The sequence below is a fragment of the Chiloscyllium punctatum genome, chromosome 5, assembly GCF_047496795.1.
Source record: "Chiloscyllium punctatum isolate Juve2018m chromosome 5, sChiPun1.3, whole genome shotgun sequence".
Classification (NCBI taxonomy): domain Eukaryota; kingdom Metazoa; phylum Chordata; class Chondrichthyes; order Orectolobiformes; family Hemiscylliidae; genus Chiloscyllium; species Chiloscyllium punctatum.
In genome coordinates, this window is record NC_092743.1 from 34,974,370 (window position 1) to 34,995,067 (window position 20,698).

The window sequence follows — 20,698 nt, forward strand, 5'->3', positions numbered from 1 at the left end:
TCAGTGAAAACTTAAGAACTCTATTTACATGAGGAAAAAATAATCATTATACATAACACTCTGTATCTGTTGTGATTTTGCAAAATTGCACAATGAACATTCACAAGAAGCAGTCTAAATATAATGACAGAACAAATCTCTAGAGACCTAGCTGGTTATTTCTAACATTGAGGCACTGAGAATTGACATTTAGTCAACATTCATTTCTAGTCACATTTACTGCTTACTCCTTCTGGATGTGTGAAATTGATACAAAGAATCATTTTCACCATTGACTGCTCACAGACTTTTAGAGATTTTCAGGGAATTTTAACTTAATCCGTCTGAGAGGAAAGAGTGGATGCCCATTTTATACCCTTTCCAATTTTATTTTCTATTGACTTCAATGGGGCATAAAATTATGTGCAGTGCTAAACATGAATCTAACTTGAACTTACTCAATCAGTATTGACCAAGTTGGCTTAAGCTTGCTGGTTATCATTCAGGAATATGGGAAATAAGAATGCAGAATAAGAATTGACTTGCGTAGCACTTATGTTCATTTCTGAAGGCTAATTTCCATCCATATGTCATATATTTTAGCAATGATTCACTATAAAATTCTATGATGATGAGTTCTGTTTCAAACAAAAATGGTTAGTGAACTGCAGCACATGTTATCACATCATCATTTGATATAATGGGAATAAACTGGACTAAGGAAGAGCAGGAATTGGAATTTAATATTCCTGGTGACAAGGTATTCAAGAAAGATGGGAATGGATAAAGAGGAGTAAGAGACATGACAGTATTGATCAAATAAACTTTTATCAGTCTGTTGTTGAAGGGTCAATGTCAGAAAATGTTTGATCAGAATTTAGTACAACAGAAGAGCTCTTTCACTGCACAATATATAGTACAGATCACCAATGTTATAGACTAAACCAAACCACTCAAAATATTCTTAAACAGGCAGCCTCAGACCATAACTTTGCAATTTGTTTCAGTACGTGTACAGTGAAAATTATCCAGATTAAGTTAGCGAGGTTGACAACTAGATTTTAAAACAGACAAAAATTTATTCACAAAATTACACAGTGAAACACAGAGAACAGAGTAAAGAACCCCAACAGAACTCAACCAATCCAACTAGACTTAATTATGCTGTTCCGAATATACACAACAGTCCCAATAAGCAAACCCCCTTTAAAAACCAGTATAAATGGAACACATGCTTACAGTTTAAAGTTGAAGGGCAGAAAAAGAGAGAGTTTCCACACAGCTCCCTTTTGAATTTCCAACCAGGTCAGATTGAACTAAAACTGCTCAACTCAGCTAGAGAGCTGACCACTCTCATTTCATTATACAAGTTACTTCCAAAACAAGACCACTTTGGCGTGAAGTCTCATCAGTTTACATATAAACAAAAGGCCTTTCAAAATTCCTTTCATCTCTGTACCAAACCAGACAGGTCAGAGCCCGGCCTGGTTCATTGTCCCGCGGAGAAAAACCAAGGGCAGAGTCTCCTTGAGCCAAGGAACGGCTTTTAGAAAAAAAGGGGGCTAGCTTTGTGACATCTCCCCCCCTTTAAAAAAGTGAACTGTCAACATCAAAAGATGACTTCATTTTAACCCTTCAAAACTCGGTTAGTAGTCAAAACACACATATACACTATACTAACTATAAACATGCACAACCCCATGCAAATTCAGGCCACAGTGCACCCACCACCAAACGCCTCCATATCTCATTCAAGTCTCAGTACCGCATCGGCAATCACATTTTTGCAACCTGCCACCCCTTTGCTGAACAAGACTCGTCAATCTCAGCTTTAAAAACCTTCAAATACTCTGCTTCCACTGCCTTTTAAAGAACAGAGAGCCAAAGATTCATGTGAGAAAAATATTCTCCTTATCTCTGTCTTAAATGAGCAATGATGTGGAGGTGCCAGTGTTGGACTGGGACGGACAATGTTAAAAATCATACAACACCAGGCTATAGTCCAACAGGTTTATTTGAAAGTACAAGCTTTCGGAACACTGCTCCTTCTTCAGGTAGAGCAGCGCTCCTAAAGCTTGTACTTCCAAATAAACCTGTTGGACTATAACCTGGTGTTGTGTGATTGGGACTCTACTCATTGGAGATCAGAAGAATGAGAGATGATCTCATTGAAACATATGGGATACTTAAGAGGCTTGTCAGAGCAAATGCTGACAGGATGTTTCCCCTCATGTAAGAGTCCAAGATCAGAGGGTATACGTCTCAGAATACTGAGACTGAGATAAAAAGGAATTTCTTCTCTCAAAGGGTTGTGGAACTTTTTTGCCACAGAGAGCTGTGGGGCCAGAGTCCTTGTGTATACTTAAGGCTGAGATAGAATGATTCTTGGTCAGTAGAGTAATCAATGGTTATGGGAAAGGGTAGGAAAGTAGACTTAAGGAATGTCGGATCAACCATGATACATATTACATGATAGGGCAGGCTTAAGGGGCCAAATGGACTACTCTATTCTGTTTCTGTAAACAGTACATTCTCACTTCTGGGCAATGAGCAGTCATCTGGCTTCCAATTTGATGATTTCCTCTGCTCTTTTGTGAGTTGTCCACACTTGAGATAGATATGTTGCCAATATAATATTAAATCAGATGGGAATAGTGACATATATAGGGTAAAGTTAGATGAAATGGAAGGACTTCGTCTTCAAAGTAGAAAAGCCATCTTATCCAGATGAAGTGTTAAAGCTAAATACTGCAGATAGTAGAAATTTGAAATAAAAACAGAAAATAATGTAGAAGCTATCAAGTTTGTAGCATCTGTGCTGAGGGATGGAAGTTTAAAAATAAGGAAATCATGTTACAACTGAACAGGAAGTTGTGGAGACCACACTTGGAATTTTGTGACAATTTTGGTTCCTGTATTTAAGAAAACATATACTGGCAGTGAAGACAGATTAAAAGAATTCACTAGGCTGATTTACTAGGCTGAAGGAGTTAACTTGATCAAAAAACTCTAACCAGGTAGGGTATTGGTTCCTTATAGAGTGGAGGCCTGTGACCAGTGGTGTGCCACAAGGATCAGTGCTGAGTTCACTGCTTTGCGTCATTTATATAAATGATTTGGATGTGAACATACGAGGTATAGTTAATAAGTTTGCAGATGACACCAAGATTGGAGATGTAGTGGACAACGAAGAAGGTTACCTCAGATTACAACAGGATCTTAGCCAGATGAGTGAATGGGACAAAAAATGGCAGGTGGAGTTTAATTTAGATAAATGCAAGGTGCTGTATTGTGGGAAAGCAAAATCTTAGCAGGACTTATCCACTTAGTGGTAAGGTCCAAGGGAGTGTTGCTGATCAAACATACCTTGGAGTGCAGGTTCGTAATTCCTTGAAAGTACAGTGACAGGTAGATAGGGTGATAGAGAAGGTGTTTGGTATGCTTTCCTTTATTGGTCAGAGCATTGAGTATAGGAGTTGGGAGATCATGTTGCGGCTGTTCGGGACATTGTTTAGGCCACTGTTGGAATATTGCATGCAATTCTAGTCTCCACAATATTGGAAGGATGTTATGAAACTTGAAAGGGTTCAGAAAAGATTTACAAGGATGTTGCCAGAGTTGGAGGGTTTGAGCTCTACAGAGAGGCTGAATAGGCTGAGGCAGTTTTCCCTGGAGGGTCAGAGGATGAGAGATGACTTTATAAAGGTTTATAAAATCATGAGAGACATGGATACGATAAATAGACAAGATCATTTCGCTGGGATGGGGAAGTCTAGAACTAGAGGACGTAGTTTCAGGATAAGAGGGGAAAGATGTAAAAGGGGCCTAAGGGACAACTTTTTCATACAGAGGGTGGTGCATGTCTGGAATGAGCTGCCAGAGGAAGTGGTTGAGGCTGGTACAATTACAGCATTTAAAAGGCATTTGGATGGGCATATGAATAGGAAGGGTTTAGGGGGATATGGGCCAAGTGCTGTAAAATGGGACTAGATTAGGTTAGGATATCTGGTTGGCATGGACGAGTTGGACCAAAGGGTATGTTTCCGTGCTGTACATCTCTATCACTCTATGACTCTATGAGTGGGACTAGTTCAGTCAATGTGACAAAAGTTTGACAGGCACAATGCGCTGAATGACCAATGTATATTTGAATTATTTAGCGAGTTTTGAGAAGATTTGTAGCTCAGGTTGAGGTTCTGGATGTCGGTTTGCTCACTGAGCTGGAAGGTTCATTTTCAGACGTTGCGTCACTATACTAGGTAACATCATCAGTGAACCTCCAGATGAAGCACTGGTGGCATAGCCCGCTTTCTATTTATGTGTTCAGGTTTCGTTGGGTTGGTGACATCATTTCCGGTGGTGATGTCATTTACTGATGCCCACATCATGGTAGCCCACAAACCCACCAACACACTAAAACAGCAGCTAATGAACTTGAAAGACTCTATATAGACAACAAACAAAACTAATGTCATTTACAAAATACTGTGCAAGAACTTTAACAAACACTACATTGGACAAACAGGCAGAAAACTAGCCACCAGGATACATGAACATCAACTAGCCACCAAAACTCATGACCCTCTCTCACTAGTATCCTTACATACAGATGAGGAAGGACACCACTTCAACTGGGACAACTCATCTATCCTAGGACAAGCTAAACAGGGACACGCATGAGAATTCCTAGAGGCATACCATTCCAACCAGAACTCTATCAACAAACACATTGACTTGGATCCCATTTACCACCCCCAGAGAAAAACAGCAGGAAATGACATCATCACAGGAAATGATGTCACCACCGGAAATGTCATCACCAACCCAAGGAAACCTAAACACATAAAGTGGGCCATGCCACCAGTGCTTCAACTGGAGGCTCAATAGGTAAGGAAGACCTGAAGAAGGGCTTATGCCCGAAACGTCGATTCTCCTGCTCCTTGGATGCTACCTGACCTGCTGCGCTTTTCCAGCAACACATTTTTCAGCTCTGATCTCCAGCATCTGCAGTCCTCACTTTCTTCTCACTGATGATGTTACCTAGTATGGTGACGAAACGTCTAAAAACAAACCTTCCAGCTCAGTGAGCAAACCTATATCCAGTTCTAACCTCTACATTGTGGAAACATCCATGACATCATTTCACATATCTTTTCAGCACAATTATATTAATCCATAATGTACAACCAATAAGACCACAGAATTTGTAGCAGAAGTAGACCACTTAGCCCATCAACTCTGCTCTGATATTCAATTTAACATGGTGATCTGATCATCCTCAACTCCACTTGCCAGAATTTCCTCATAACACTTGGATTCCTTTGATGATAAAACATCTGACTACCTCAGCCTTGAATATACTCAATGACCTAGTCTCTAAAGCCTTTGCTGTAACAAATTCCACAGATTCACTACCCAGTGAGAGAAGAAATTCCTCTTAAGCTCTGTCTTAAGTGGGTGACTCCTAACTCTGAAATTATGTCCTGGGTTCTAAACTCTCCAACAAAGGAACCAACTTTTCTTCATCTAAAATATCCACATCTAAAATCTATGCTCAGTCTTCCAAACTCCAAAGAGTCCAGGTCATATATGTCAACCTCTCTTCATAAAACACTTCCTCCATACCTGGAATCAACCTATTGAACTTTCTCTGGGCTGCCTCTGATGCCAGTATATCTTTCCTTAGATTAGAAGTCAAAAGTGTTCACAGTATTCTTGCTGTAGTCTGTATAGCTTTCGTAAAACCTTCCTACTTTTATAATGCATTCTGTTTGAAATTAAGGCCAGCATTCATTTGCCTTCCCACTTATCCACTGAGCTTAAATTTTAGCTTTTTTATGATGAGATTCCCTACAGTGCGGAAACAGGCCCTTCGGCCCAACAAGTCCATGCCAACCCTCCCCGCATTGACTAATGCACCTAACACTATGGGCAATTTAACATGGCCAGTTCTCCTGACCTGCACATCTTTGTACTTGGGAAGAAACCCAGGCAGACACAGGGAGAATATGCAAACTCCACACAAGACAGTCACTCGAGGTTGGGATTGAACTTGGGACCCTGGTACTGTGAGGGAGCAGTGCTAACCACTGAGCCACTGTGCCACTCTTTAGGTGATTCATGGGTGAGGATTCCCAAATCCGTCTGTTCTGTAGTTTTCTGCAGTTTTTCTCCATTTAAATAATTCCCAGCTCCTCTAAGCATCTTACAAAAGTGCATAACCTCACATTCCCAATGTTTTCTTCCATCTGCTGAGTTTTTTTTCTATTTGATTAACCTTTGCAGACCCTTCGTGTCATCCTCATTATCACTACTGTTAGGGACCCTAAAGATTATTGCTGGCATTGTTTTGTTCTTTTTATTCTTACCTCCACCCATATGAATTGTACAGCTTCCAGTCCTAGACCATGTCTTGCCTTCATGCTTATCCTGTCCACACTAATAATGTCATCCCACTCCCTTTTCCCTCCTGCCTGTCCTTTTGAAAAGTCAGACACCTCTGAACATTTAGTTCCCAGCGTTGATCTCCTTGTAACCACATGCCTATAATGACTATAAGTTCATGCCCTAAATTTATGTTGTTAATTTATTTTCTCTGAATCCAATGTGCATCTAAGGAAAGTGCCATTAATTCAATCTTTTAACCAATTTTTACCCTTTGATCCTGTTTACTGTTATTTTTCTATTTTTGTACACATTGTCCCTTCTTGTCCCACTTTAGGTGTCATCCAAATAGCTATCCTGTAATGTTGCTAAATGCTGTTACTTTTTAAGCCTATTTTTCCCCTCTCTCAAAGTCTCCTCCCTCTGATTAGTTTACAGCCATGTCTCCAGCCCTAGATATTCAATTTGCCGGGACTTTGGTATCCAGTATATTCCCCATGGTATGATTACCTTCAAGCCAACATTGGTTTAATTAAGATTGCAGAACAACATGCCCAGCAGAGCACCAGGTATATGTAAAAATGAGGCACCAACCTGGTGAAACTACAATGCAAGATTAGCATTGACAAGCGTTTGATCATATTCACTGCACAATTCAAGCAGCGTGCAATATATAGGCTAAGCCTTTTGACACCCAAACAACCAGATCATAGTTCTGCATCCTGTCACATCTAGAGGACAATAGTGGTGGACAGTTTAAAAACCAAGGAGACTTAATGAATAATCTCAATCCCAGTGGTGGGGCAACCTAGCACATAACTGGAGATTGTATTTGAAGGAGACAAAAACAGTCCACTTGATCAAAGTTCCATCCACCACATTAACTCATCATTCCCTCTATCACTGGTACACAATGTGACTACAGTGTGCCATCTGCAAAATACACTAAAGCATCTGACTAATCTGCCTTTCACAGAACATTCCAAGCCTTCTACCATCTAGATGGACAACAGCAGAAAATGCATTGGAATACTATGATCTGGATATTTTTTTCCAAGCCACAAACATCATCCTGAATCAGAAATATATCAATTTCTTCACTAAGGGAGGTTGGGGGGGGTGGTGGGGGGGAGGTGGGGGGAGGTGGGGGGGGGGGGGGATCAGTTCCTAACAGCACTGGAGAACAGCATGGACATTTTTTTAAATTGACTTGTGGGATATGGGACATGGGTGTAGCTGGCTGAGCCAACATTTATTGCACATCCTTAGTTGCTGTTCAGAAGGTGATGGTGAACTCCCTTCTTGAACTCCTGCAGTCCATGTGCTGTGGATAGACCCACAATTCTACTCCAGAATCCCAGGATTTTGACACTAAAGGAACAGTGATATTTACCTAAGTCAGAATGGTGAGTGGCTTGGAGGGGAACTTTCAGGTGGTGGTATCTGCTGCCCTTGCCATGCTATATGGTTGCAGTCATGGGTTTGGAACGTGCTGTCTAAGGATCTTTGGTGAATTTCTGCAATGCATCTCGCTGTTGCTACTGAATTCCAGTGACCGAGTGACTGACTGCTCGTGGATGTAGTACCAAATATGTGGGCTGCTTTTTCCTGGATGGTTTCAAACTTGTTGAGTGTGGTTGGAACTGCCCTCCTCCAGGCAAGTGGGGAGTATTCCATCACAATCTTCACTTGTGCCAGGTAGATGGAGGATAGGCTTTGGGGAGTCTTGAGATGAGTTACTTGTATCAGTATTCCTAGTCTCTGACCTGCTGTTATAGCCACTGTGGTTATATGACTTCCGTGTGCCTCCCAATTGCATATAGTGCTATCCACGCCAAAACCCTCTGCCTTTGATCCCTTTAATTAAATACTGCTAGTTTAATGCTACAAAAGAGCCACCAATTTCCCATCACCCCCATCCACACCACAAATTGTCTGTCAAAAGTTAACATGCATGAACAGCTCTCTGAGAATATTTTAATGGAAGTCTGATTGTCAAAATTGGTAAGGCCTCCAAAGTAATTTATAAACCAAACAGTGGACATATTCCACCTGGTGAATAAGTCACATAACTATCAACTTCCACGTTTGTATTGACTGCGCCAAACCCATTCACTCAACATGAAAGAGGTTGTACTGAAACAAGTTGGCGGTAGCAGTGATGCAAAAACCACACAGAAAAGAATTGGAAGTAGAAAAGGATGTACAGTACAAATTACATTTTGCAATTTACTTTTCCAACTGTTACATTTTGCAGATGCTAAAAACCATGCAGACTGTGGATCATGTATGTTTATCTATTCACCCAAATATCTGATATTTAGTCCTGAGTACTAAATTGTAACAGTTCCTCAAAACATCTGACTGCTGGAATGTTCAGAGGTGCCCAATACATGAATGAAATTATCTATTGTTTTCAGGTACGTTCTGCTGCAAGGAAGAGATTGCATCGATGGCAAGACAATCATACCCTTCGAGTTCGGGTTGCCCGGGCTATGTCAATACCAACCTCACCCACAAGAATCAGTTTTCACAGCATAAAACAGACAACTGGTGTCTGACACCAGGAGACTAAGCATTTGTTTCTTTGAATCTTTCACAATGTTTTCCTTCAATATTGAAGTAATTTGTTTATGGATTGCGGTACACATTTGAAACAAGCAATGATGAACAGGAGAAGCCGAAGATGAAAGGCCCATCACAACAAAATGAAACTGCACTCTAGGAGTGGATCAAGCTTTAATTTTCCTTCAAACAGCCAGCATCAAAATGGAAAAGCAGGAAATGTGAGTCTGCATTAATCTCGATCATGTGGGGAACTGAGATGCTATTTGCAGCTCACTTAACTTTTGTCTGCAGTCAAAGCTTGGCATGGGGGAATGTCACAACTTCAAGGCAAGAATAAAAGTTGTTTCAGAGCTTTATTCCATGGCTTTCATCTTCTAGCCCCAATCTCTTGTAGAAATACCTAATTTCCTTCTGGAAAACTGCTTTGAATTGTCATATGGGAATCTGTAAAATAAGAAGTCAGAAGGTAACAAATGTTGACTTCCAATATCGCCAAGAAGACCTTTCAAGGTTCAAAACATCAGCCTAACTTGAAAGAAGTTTTGATGGAGTGAAGGTCTGTTCCAAGCCCCACACCTTACAACCAATTCTATCTGTGCTGCCTATCAGTGTAGTAAACCTCATATGTAGAAAGGACACCTAATTTGTCAAATGTATCCAGCAGTGACACACACAACAGAACTCTGTCTGATATCTATGGAGCTAAAACAATTTTAAGTTAAATCACTGGTCCAGAATCAGTGTAAATTGAAAATGAATGGATCATTAAGTTCTGTGAATCAAGAAAGAAGTCACTGTATTATTCCACAGTGCTAACTAGAACATATCTCACTCAAACAATAGAAACGAAGGCAGACAATTTCTAACCTATTTAATGAGTTTTATTTTGCTGAATAGTGAAATACTATAGACCATGGTTGTTTAATAATCATTTGACCCAACAGATTGAATATTTGTAATTGACCTGTTGATATTTCTGTATGTCTCAAAACACATGATTACAAGATCTTCAGCCCTGGAACATTCATTTTGTTGAAATGGAGATGGTCATCTGAATAGATCCATAATCAGCATACTTAATATTGAAGCCTAGCCAGGACTATCAAACTTTGATTACCAGCAACATGGAAGATAAATGAAGAGACCACATCAAGGGGATTACCTCCTAGTGGCAGCTAACTAGATACAGAAAAATAAAAGCATCATCACTCAGCCGTACAGCCATTCCCCACTGAAGAGATTCTTATCAAGACAATTTACATCTTGCCTAAATGTTTTGCAATGTGAGCTGTCGTTTCTTGTTTGCAGTTAGCATCATTTCCTTCTGGGGTGAAGTGTCTAAGGCAGCACTGAAGTGTTAAAAGTGTCTTGTTTCATATATATTGTGAACAATCAGAACAATATTCACATCAAAACAATCAGGATATTTTGGCAGCATTCTCTTATATTTAAAGCTAATTTTCATGAAGCGCAGGTGAATGTTGGAAGAGTTAACGCTGAGTGCACTTTGATCGTGATTAAGGATTAACATGCTTCGTCACACTTTAACCCATTACATATTCAGTGATCCTCATGGAAATTGGAGCTAATTTAAATAGCTGAGTGTAACTTTTTAAATTGCAAACAATCTTACCCTACATCCAGATTGTGTTTTAGTTTAAGTTTAAGTTTGTCACACTATTTCCAATTCTAACTTTATTTCATAGGATTTCTATTGACTGCTTTTAATCAGCCTTCCCTTTCTCCACCAGTCTACCGGCAAACTAAAAAGCTAAGGTTTGGATTTCCTTTTCTTTACTTTTAACTGTTTTCTCGTTATTATCTGACCAATATTAATCCTTCAATCAACCCAGCAGAAACAAGTCAGTTATTTGTCGGATCTTGCAATGTACAAAGAGGTTTGTCTGCGCAAAAGGGTCCACAGTTCAGTAGTAAGTTATTGCACCTGAAATGCTTTGGCATACCCTGAAAATGTGTCAAAGAGCTGTAGAAATGTAAGTTCCTGGTTTTTTCAATGTGTGGCACAATTAGCCTTCACCTTGGTTTCTCAAGTAAAGAAAGGCCAAATCTGTTCAGCTAACCAAGTGCCTGAGGAAGACAGAATGTCAATAATTCATATCTGGTGGGGTTTGAGGTGGTGGATATTTGTGTGGTGGGGGAGAGGAGCGTTCGAAAGGACAGTTTCTGAAAATGTTTGTCTTGCCCATTGTTGCCAGAAATAGGGAACGGTCAATGTTCTGCACAATGGACCTTGAACAGTCATGTCTTTTATCCACACATGCTGGAAAAACTCTGCAGTTAATGGAGTGCTGTAGAAACACAATGAATGTTTAGAAAGAAAGATTTCTTCTTCACTGCCTACAGTCATGAATCTATTACATAGAATTTAAAGCACAAAAATAGACCATTTAACCTAACTAGTGCAGATGCTGTTTGTTAAAGTCTCCTTCCATCCTTTGTCAATCATTTCTATCAGTATAATCCACCGTTCCCTCTCTCAGACCTTTCTCTAGCCTTTCATTCACATTGACCTCTCTCAGTGGTAGCAAGTTTAGATCAGATTGCTTACAGTGTAGAAACAGGCCCTTCGGCCCAACAAGTCCTCACCGACCCTCCGAAGAGCAACGCACTCAGACCCATTCTCCTACATTTACCCCTTCACCTAACATACGGGTAATTTATCATGGCCAATTCACCTAACCTGCACATCTTTGGACTGTGGGAGGAAACCGGAGCACCCAGAGGAAACCCACACAGACATGGGGAGAATGTGCAAACTCCACACAAACAGTTGCCCAAGGCAGGAATTGAACCTGGGTCGCTGGCGCGGTGAGGCAGCAGTGCTAACTGCTGAGCCATTTGTTTGTATCTACTTTATTCTGATAGCTCCTGATTTTGATCTTTTCCCAGAGCATTGGAGTCATAACCTTATGGATGAAATATAAGCCATGAAATATATTTGTAACAGATTATAATGATTTTACTGAAATGTCCATACAAGTTAATGTTGTCTTGCTGAATTTTTAAGAAGTTAGAGTCTGCGTGTTACAGATAAAATCCACAAGTGACCCTTGGACATGAAATTTGAACCCAAAACACATGAAGCACAGTCCTTTTTGTGTTAATATTTTATAATTGGCAACTTGTCCTTTTTGAACTTCATGGGAACTAGAAGGCTGTTCTTCACACTGAAAAAAGAGCTGGATGAATTCAAATCATCAAACTCTTTTAGCAGCATAGGGATTTTATTTGGTAAGGATAACAAGGAATAAGGAGCAAAGGCGAATATATTAAGTTGAAGTATAGACAAACCATGATCTATTAGAAAGACATAATTGCTTTGGGGGGAGGGTCCTCTCGGTACAACAAGAACATTTATTTATGCAGCTATAATAACATGCCCATGGTGCCCCACAGGCGTATTACATAGAAACAAAATCTGACATCATATATGGAGGTATTTGAGCAGATAACCAGAACTTTGGTCTGATGGGAACATCTAAAATAGGTAAAGAAAGTTTCAGAGGCGGTATTCTTTAAATTTAACAAATCCAGTGCTTTAGGCCTATGCAACTGAAGCCATGACCACCAATGCTCGACCAATTAAAATTGGAGATGATCAAGAGTCCAGAATTAGAGGAGAGCTGATATCTCAAAGGGTTATGCAGACAGAGCAGATTACAAAGATGGAGTGGTCAAAGTTATGGGTGTTTTAAAATTGGACCATTACTTAATCGAGAGCACTAATATCTATGGGACTTGGTGGAAATTTTGACTTTAGAATGAGTACAAGTTTACAGGTAGTGACAACAAAGTCACCAATGAAGGTTTCAACAACAGAAAAGCTGAGGCAGGAACAAAATGGTGGCATGGATATGTGATCCAGAGGCTAACTTATAAATCAACTGTCACACTAAGGGTGTGAACAGACTGTTTCAGTCTCAAATAATGGCCACAGAAAGGAAGATGTCAATCACTAGGTAACTGAGTTTGAAGTGGGGACCAAAGACAATGACCTGGATTTTATGGACTTCCTGCCAATGGTAGGGGGCTATATAAAGTATGATAAGTTGCTAGCCCACTGCCTTCCAACTTACCTTTAACCAATTTTTTAATAGTAACAATGGGTGGGTAAGGCACCTGCTAGCTTCTCCATTCTTAGACTCATTGAGGGCCTTAACTGTACATTTAAGAGGCAAATAGAGACTACGTCTGCATCTGCTACCATAACATATTTTGCAGTGGAAGGCAAATAAAAGTGGGCAGGTCACTTTTACACCGACTCTGGTTGCAGGCATTGGAAGCACCCTGTCAGGATAGTATTCCCTGCCCCTTTGTGGCTGACAGCCTGACATTTACAATCCTATTGTTTCTCTGCCTCCACCCCCTCACCCCCGCAACACTCAACCCTCATCTGCCCAATCCCTCCCTGCCCAAACATCCCAGGTGCATGATATTTTCTTCGTGGAGTTGCTTGCAGTCCTGAGAGTGTCCAATACTAGGTTCTGCCTGGAAGAGCTCTTAGGTGAATGACCCACTCTGCTGGTTATGGCTACCCACAAAGGCAATGATACCACATGAAGGGGCATCATTGTTAGTCAGTCAGATGGCAGCTAACATTTCTAACGAAAGGGGTGTCAAGCAATTCTCAACTTCCCAACCCCCTTCCCCACCTCCCACTGTAAAATCCACCCCAATGACTTTTGTACTTTGGTGTTCTCAATATTTAATTGGAGGAAACCTCTGCTTATCCAACAATGGGTGTTGCAGAAGCAATCTGACAAGCTAGAGAGAGTGAAGGGATTGTGAGAGGTAGTGACAAGGAGAGCTCAGTGTTGTCAGGGTGCGCATGCAAACTGACCCTGTGTTCTTCGGTAATGCGGCTGAGGTCAGCATGTGGATGAGACATAGGAACCCTGTTTTGGAACACAAGAGGTGACAATACAGGAGTGAGAAAACAAACTATTGCAGGTGATTCTGCTTAGACCAGAAGGGGATCAGGTGAGAACAGTCCCATCCAGCTGGACAACAGTGAGAAGATATTGGATGAAGATCAGGTGGTCAAACTTGAAAAAGGATGCAGAAAAGACTGTCAGTTTATCTTTATCACAGTCACAATGGAGGTTACTATGTTTTTAAGTTATATGCTTTTCTGTAAAGTTTAGAAAAATATTTAATTACATTGATTTGAAATGATTATGTTGTTTATGTTTAAATGGAATATGAAAGGACTCTAAACTAATCCTTGAAAGAAGAAAAGACTCATACAAATGGTTTGATCTCAAAGAAGTTATGAAATAAGAATATTAAACTAAATAATCTTGTGAAAAATTGATTTGTTTGGCAATATCTTATGAACATATGAGTTAGGCACTTTGAACCTGCCCTTTGATAGGATCATGGTTGATCTGATGTTAATCACATTCCTGTCAACCTTTCAATCTTTTGTTTATCAAGAAACTATGTACCTCTGCATTGAGAGTATTTAAACATGCTCCCTGTACTGCCTTTGATGAAGAATTCCAAACTTTCTGTGAGGAAACTATTTTTTCTTCCCTCTGTCTGATAAAGGCAACGCACCTAATTCTAGATTCTTCAGCCAGAGGAAAGATCCGTTCCATATTCACCCTGACAAAAGCCTCCAGATTGTGTATGTTTTAGTCAAGTCACCTCTTACTGTTCTAAACTCCATAACAACCAGAAAATGGCTCTTTTACCCTTACTCTCTGTTTCCTGTTAGTCAATCTCTTATCCATGCTGATATATTACTCCTGACTCCATGATTGTTTATTCCCTGCAGTAACCTTTGATGTGGCACATTATCAAATCTCCCTCTGAATACCTAAATACAGTGATTCTATTGGTTCCATATTATAAAAGGTGCATGTTACTTCTTCAAAAAACTCCAATAAATTGGTTAAACAAATCCTGAAGCTGGCAGGACATGTTAATAGGATAATTAAGAAGACATACAAGACACTTACCTTCATCAGTGGTGGCATACATTATAAGAGCAGGCAGGTAATGTTGGAACTATATTAAATTTTAATTAGGCTGCAGCTTGAATACTGTGTGGAGTTCTGATGACTGCACGATAAGACAGATCTGATCACACTGAAGGGGGTACAGAGCAGATTCACTAAAATGTTGCCTGGAGCATTTTAGCTATGAAGAGAGGCTGGATAAGCTCGGGCTGGATATCGTTCAAGCAGAGAAGGCTGAGAGAGGTCCTGATTGAAATGTGAAAAATTAATAGAGGCATGGACTGGATGGGTAGAAAGCAGCTATTCTCTTTAGTCACAGGGTTAATATTGAGGAGGCATAATATTAAGGTGAAAGGTAGGAGGTTTAGAGGGGATTTGAGGAAGCCTTTATTCACCCAGAGGTTGGTGGGAATCTGGAATGCATTGTCAGGGATGGTGGTTGAGGCCAGAAACCTCACAACCTTTAAAAAGTATATGGATGAACACTTGAAATGTCATAACATTCAAAGCTGTGGGCCAATTGCTGGAAAGTGGAACTAGTGTAGATTTACTGTATTTTGATGTTGGAGGAGACTCAATGGGCTGAAGGCCCCTCCTGTCCTTTATGATTTTATGATTCTAACATCAGACCTCTTTCACAAAACTATGTTGACTCCAACTGATTAACTTGAATTTATCTAAGTGCCCAGTTACGATGACTTTAATAATAATGTCTAATGTTTTTCATGTGACAGATGGGAGGTAATTGGTATGTAGTTTCCTGCTTTTAATGTCCCTCCCTTTTTCAATAGAGGAGTGACATCAACCTACTTCCAATCTCATGGAACTGTTCCCAAATTAAAGTATCTCATTAGCCACCTCATTTAGGAACTTACCATGAAAACCATCTGAACCTGAGGACTTATTGACACACAGTTCCAACTATTTCCTAACTGGTACTTCTTTAGTTTATATTATTTTTGTGAAGCTCCTCCCTTTCAATTTCCAATTGACAGCTTTTCCTGGAGTATTGCTGATTTCCTCCATAGTGGCTCAAAATACTGTTCAATTCATGTGCCATTTCCTTATTTTTATTATTAATTCCCTAAACTTATTTTTAAAAGGATGATCATACACTTTATTAATTCTTTTATTTTTTAAATAGTTGCAGAAACTCTTATTCTCTGCCTCTAAATGTTTAGCTCGCTTTCTCTCATACTCAAAATTTTCTCTCCATATTTGCTAGCTTCTGTGTTCTGTCCAACTCTGTCACCTGCCTCCTATCGCTACGTAATTATGTATTTTTTTCTTCACCTTTAATATTATGTTTAATAATTTTAATTAACCTTGGTTTTGGGTCCTCCCCTTGATTTTTTCTTTCTCAATGGAACATTTCTAAACTGTGCACACTGAAATATCCCCTTAAATATATGCCACTGTGAAGCTTTTGACATATCCCTTGATCTAAATTGCCAGTTCACTATCACTAACTCTGCTTTTATACTCTCATAATTCCAGTTATTTAAATGTAAAACATTAGTTTATGACCAATCTTCCCTCCCTCAAGCTGTGTGCAAAATTCAATCTTATGATCACTGCTCCCTCAGGGTAGCTTCACTAAGGCTTCATTAATAAATCATATCTCATTGCTGAATACCGGGTATCATATAGCCTGCTGTCTGGCTGGTGCAAGAATGTGTTACTTTCTTAAAGTAGAATTCATACTCTATGAATTCCTCACCTAGGCAACCTTTGCACATCTGATTTTTTTTTAGCTTAAACACAAATAAAATGTCAATGATGATCACCTTGCCCTTTGGATAAATTCCTGTGATTTCTTTTTTGATGCTCTGTCCTAACATGTGGTGACTGTTAGATAGCTTCGATACCACTTTCACAGGTAACTTTGTGCCCTTATCATTTCTTATCTCCATCCAAACCACTTCTATATTCTGTTCCCTTGAACTTAGGTAATTCCCCTATATTATGTTAATATCATATTTAATCAAAGGAACTACCTCCATAGCTTCCTGTCCTTCCTAGATGTCACATATCCTTCAATATTAAGATCAAGATCAATGTCATCCTGTAGCCAATTATATCAATTTGCACTATCAATTCATCTGTTGTTTTGAAGATAAAGATACAATCCCAGAAAGCCATAGGGCTGCACTCTCATGAAAGAGATGACTGGTAAAAGTTTAACCTGAGGATCACTACATCTCAGGTGAAAGCAAAGGAAAATGCCACTCAGCCAGTGTGGGAATTGAACCTACAGTGTGTCACTCTGCATCGCAAGCCAGCAGTCCAGCCAACTGAGGTAATATATGTGATTATTCTCCTCCTGTCAGAACATGTTCTAGATATTAATGGCTATTTAGATATTAGTAGCACCAGAGCTCAACCCAATCTTGTTTGGTTACATATGAGCATTATCTAGCATGATTTTTCAGATAGTGATCAGAAACATGGCAGCTTTTATTCATCAAAATGATTTTAAGGCCAATTGTGGTACCCTAATCAGAGACCTAACAACAATCAGCTAGCTCAGCAACAGATCAAAATTTGGACTTGGGATTTTCCTTATTCGGATAGTTTAATTATACATGGGCAATGATAATAGTTATAGCAATTGAGTTGTTAGTGATCATTCCTTGTGCTGTATATTTTGCATTTAAGCAGAGCACTATAGATTTTATTGTGTTTTTCCTCTGCATCTATCTCCATTCCTCTTCATGGTTTTTCCACCTGCTTTGCTTCCCATGTAGTTTACTGGTTAGTTCTTGTAGATATTTTCTAATCTGCCTCTCCATGAATGCTGTGACACCCCTCTGGAACTGGTGGGACTGAAACCTAGGCCTCTTGGATCAGAGATAGGGATTGTTCCACTGTGCCACATGCAATATCTTAGGTTACCTACTGTAGCATATCTAGATGTAAAAACTATCCACACAAATTTAATCCATTATTTCAGAAGTAATCAGTTTAAGGGATGGATGAGTTCAAATACAAGTGTTTGAACTCATAATCTACCACAGAAAGTAAAGTGTTAATGTAGAAGGATGATATATATGTAGTTATAGATTCCAACCTTATCACAGCTGTGTGGAATGACATAATCTATCCAGGCATGAATATTCCCCGTCTGAGATAATGGAATACCTTGATAACTTCAGCTGTTAAACTGCTAAAAGTCAAATGCAGTATATTAAGGACTGAATTTAATGTTTCCATGCTTCCTCTGGAGCTACCGTGACCTGTGAGGTCAGGTTTATATAGAAACATGGGAGCAGGAGTAGGTTACTTAGTCCCTCAAGCCAGTTTTAAAATTATTCTCTTGTTCTAAAGGTATTCCTTTGTGGTGATTGTCCTTTGCTGTTAAAGAAGACATCCACAAGATTATTTCACTTTTTGCAGTGTGTTCTATAATGGTTGATAGAATCTATTTTTACTTAGAAAGAATCCTCACAGATTGAACAGTGGCTCCTTGATAGAACAGGTTGGGAATTTTGATTTTTTCAACCTAATACTTCACCATCTTGCACGAACATTCACCACCAGGAATAGGTCAGAGTCCAGATGCTTGGGCTTTTGTCATGCTTTCTTCTCTTGAGCATATCATCCCATTTATTTCTATTTTGCACAGCTTCAGTCAAATGTTTACATTGAAACACGGCTTTACCATATCAAAAACAAATTAGGATCCTGAGGTTACATGGTTTTGCCTCTGCCACCATAGTCCACTGCCTGAAATGTGCCAGCAGTTCCTGCCTGTCATCTCTAATCAGAAACCCGGTTGTTTAAATTGGCCGCCCATCTCCAGCGGCCAGGCAGCTTTTCTATCCACTTGGGGTGGGAATGTGTCACCAATCCTTTCCAGTGTGACTCCCCATTATTTCCCAGTCTTCTCCACACCAGAACTGCTAACCCATGGTCATAAAAACTTAGCCCATTTGAACTGGAAAATGCCATTCGGGACTTGGAACTCAGTCAACAGTTTTGCAACGGTCTTAATATATTTTTTTTCTGACCAGCTTGAATTCTTTTCCCCACCGTCAAAAAGTGTGGTGCTGGCAAAGCACGGCCAATCAGGCAGTATCCGAGGAGCAGGAGAGTCGATGTTCCGAGCATAAGGCATTCATCAGGAATCCCAATTGCCAACGCACCATAGAAGATCTGCTTCAGAATTCATTCATCAAACAGTCAGATCACATTAACAAGACATCTACAGTCAGCGTGTCAGCTTTTTAAAGGTCTTTGCTGTCAAAGTAGTTTGTTTTGCCAACCAATCGTCAGTATTCATCTCAGGTAGCTCATATGAAAGTAATTCAGTTCCTTAGTGTATCATGGATGGGTTGCCCAAGCATAAAGCAGAATCATCAGAACAGCAACACGTATACTTTGAACTTGGTCTGCGAGCTGATGCCACTCTTGGTCCAGAGGTGCTCACAGAACTAAGCAATTCTGCAAGATGATGCAATATAAATAATATTCAGGTAGGTGAATTTGTTCAGAGCTCGAAGCACAATGGTTATGTATTATGATGACTGACAAAGTACAATCCTTGCTTGACACTGTCTAGAAAAGTATGAATGAGTACTGAACTGTCTAAAACAGACAGCTTCCTATGTGTTATATAAAGCCTTGTATCACACTGGTTTTCAATCAAATTTCTACTTTTGGAAATGGGGTGTTTTGGTGAGGTGGTGATCAGAGTAAATGACTAGCAGATGGTTATGGAGTCTATCAACTTGCTAAAATACTATTTTAAGACTAAAACTATACTTGGGATCATAGCAGTTTTTATTCAATGCAGAAATCGTGACTATTTTGGAGATGTGACCTAAGTTTGTCGAATAGTTTATCAGAAATTGGTCTGTAGCACAGTTGGTAAAAACAATGACTGCAGATGCTGGAAACCAGATTCTGGATTAGTGGTGCTGGAAGAGCACAGCAGTTCAGGCAGCATCCAAGGAGCTTCAAAATCGACGTTTCGGGCAAAAGCCCTTCATCAGGAATAAAGGCAGTGAGCCTGAAGTGTGGAGAGATAAGCTAGAGGAGGGTGGGGGTGGGGAGAAAGTAGCATAAAGTACAATGGGTGATTGGGGGAGGGGATGAAGGTGATAGGTCAGGGAGGAGAGGGTGGAGTGGATAGGTGGAAAAGGAGATAGGCAGGTAGAACAAGTCCGGAAAAGTCATGGGGACAGTGCTAAGCTGGAAGTTTAGAACTAGGGTGAGGTGGGGGAAGGGGAAATGAGGAAACTGTTGAAGTCCACATTGATGCCCTGGGGTTGAAGTGTTTCAAGGCGGAAGATGAGGCGTTCTTCCTCCAGGCGTCTGGTGGTGAGGGAGCGGCAGTGAAGGAGGCCCAGGACCTCCATGTCCTCGGCAGAGTGGGAGGGGGAGTTGAAATGTTGGGCCACGGGGCGGTGTGGTTGATTGGTGCGGGTGTCACGGAGATGTTCCCTAAAGCGCTCTGCTAGGAGGTACCCAGTCTCCCCAATGTAGAGGAGACCGCATCGGGAGCAATGGATACAATAAATGATATTAGTGGATGTGCAAGTAAAACTTTGATGGATGTGGAAGGCTCCTTTAGGGCCTTGGATAGAGGTGAGGGAGGAGGTGTGGGCGCAGGTTTTACAGTTCCTGCGGTGGCAGGGGAAAGTGCCAGGATGGGAGGGTGGGTTGTAGGGGGCCGTGGACCTGACCAGGTAGTCACAGAGGGAACGGTCTTTGCGGAAGGCGGAAAGGGGTGGGGAGGGAAATATATCCCTGGTGGTGGGGTCTGTTTGGAGGTGGCGGAA

General features: G+C 40.3%; 1 protein-coding gene across 2 annotated transcripts in view; it reads left to right on the forward strand.

The window, feature by feature from the left end:
• Positions 1-18,702, forward strand: part of LOC140476973 (corticotropin-releasing factor receptor 2-like) — a 211,056-nt gene extending 192,354 nt beyond the window's left edge. For both annotated transcript variants that reach the window (XM_072570019.1, XM_072570020.1), the window contains one exon: positions 8,784-18,702. In XM_072570019.1, the coding sequence (XP_072426120.1) occupies positions 8,784-8,924 (141 nt within the window). In that variant the 3' untranslated portion in view covers positions 8,925-18,702. The remainder of the gene's footprint in view (positions 1-8,783) is intronic.
• The last annotated feature ends 1,996 nt before the right edge of the window (positions 18,703-20,698 follow it).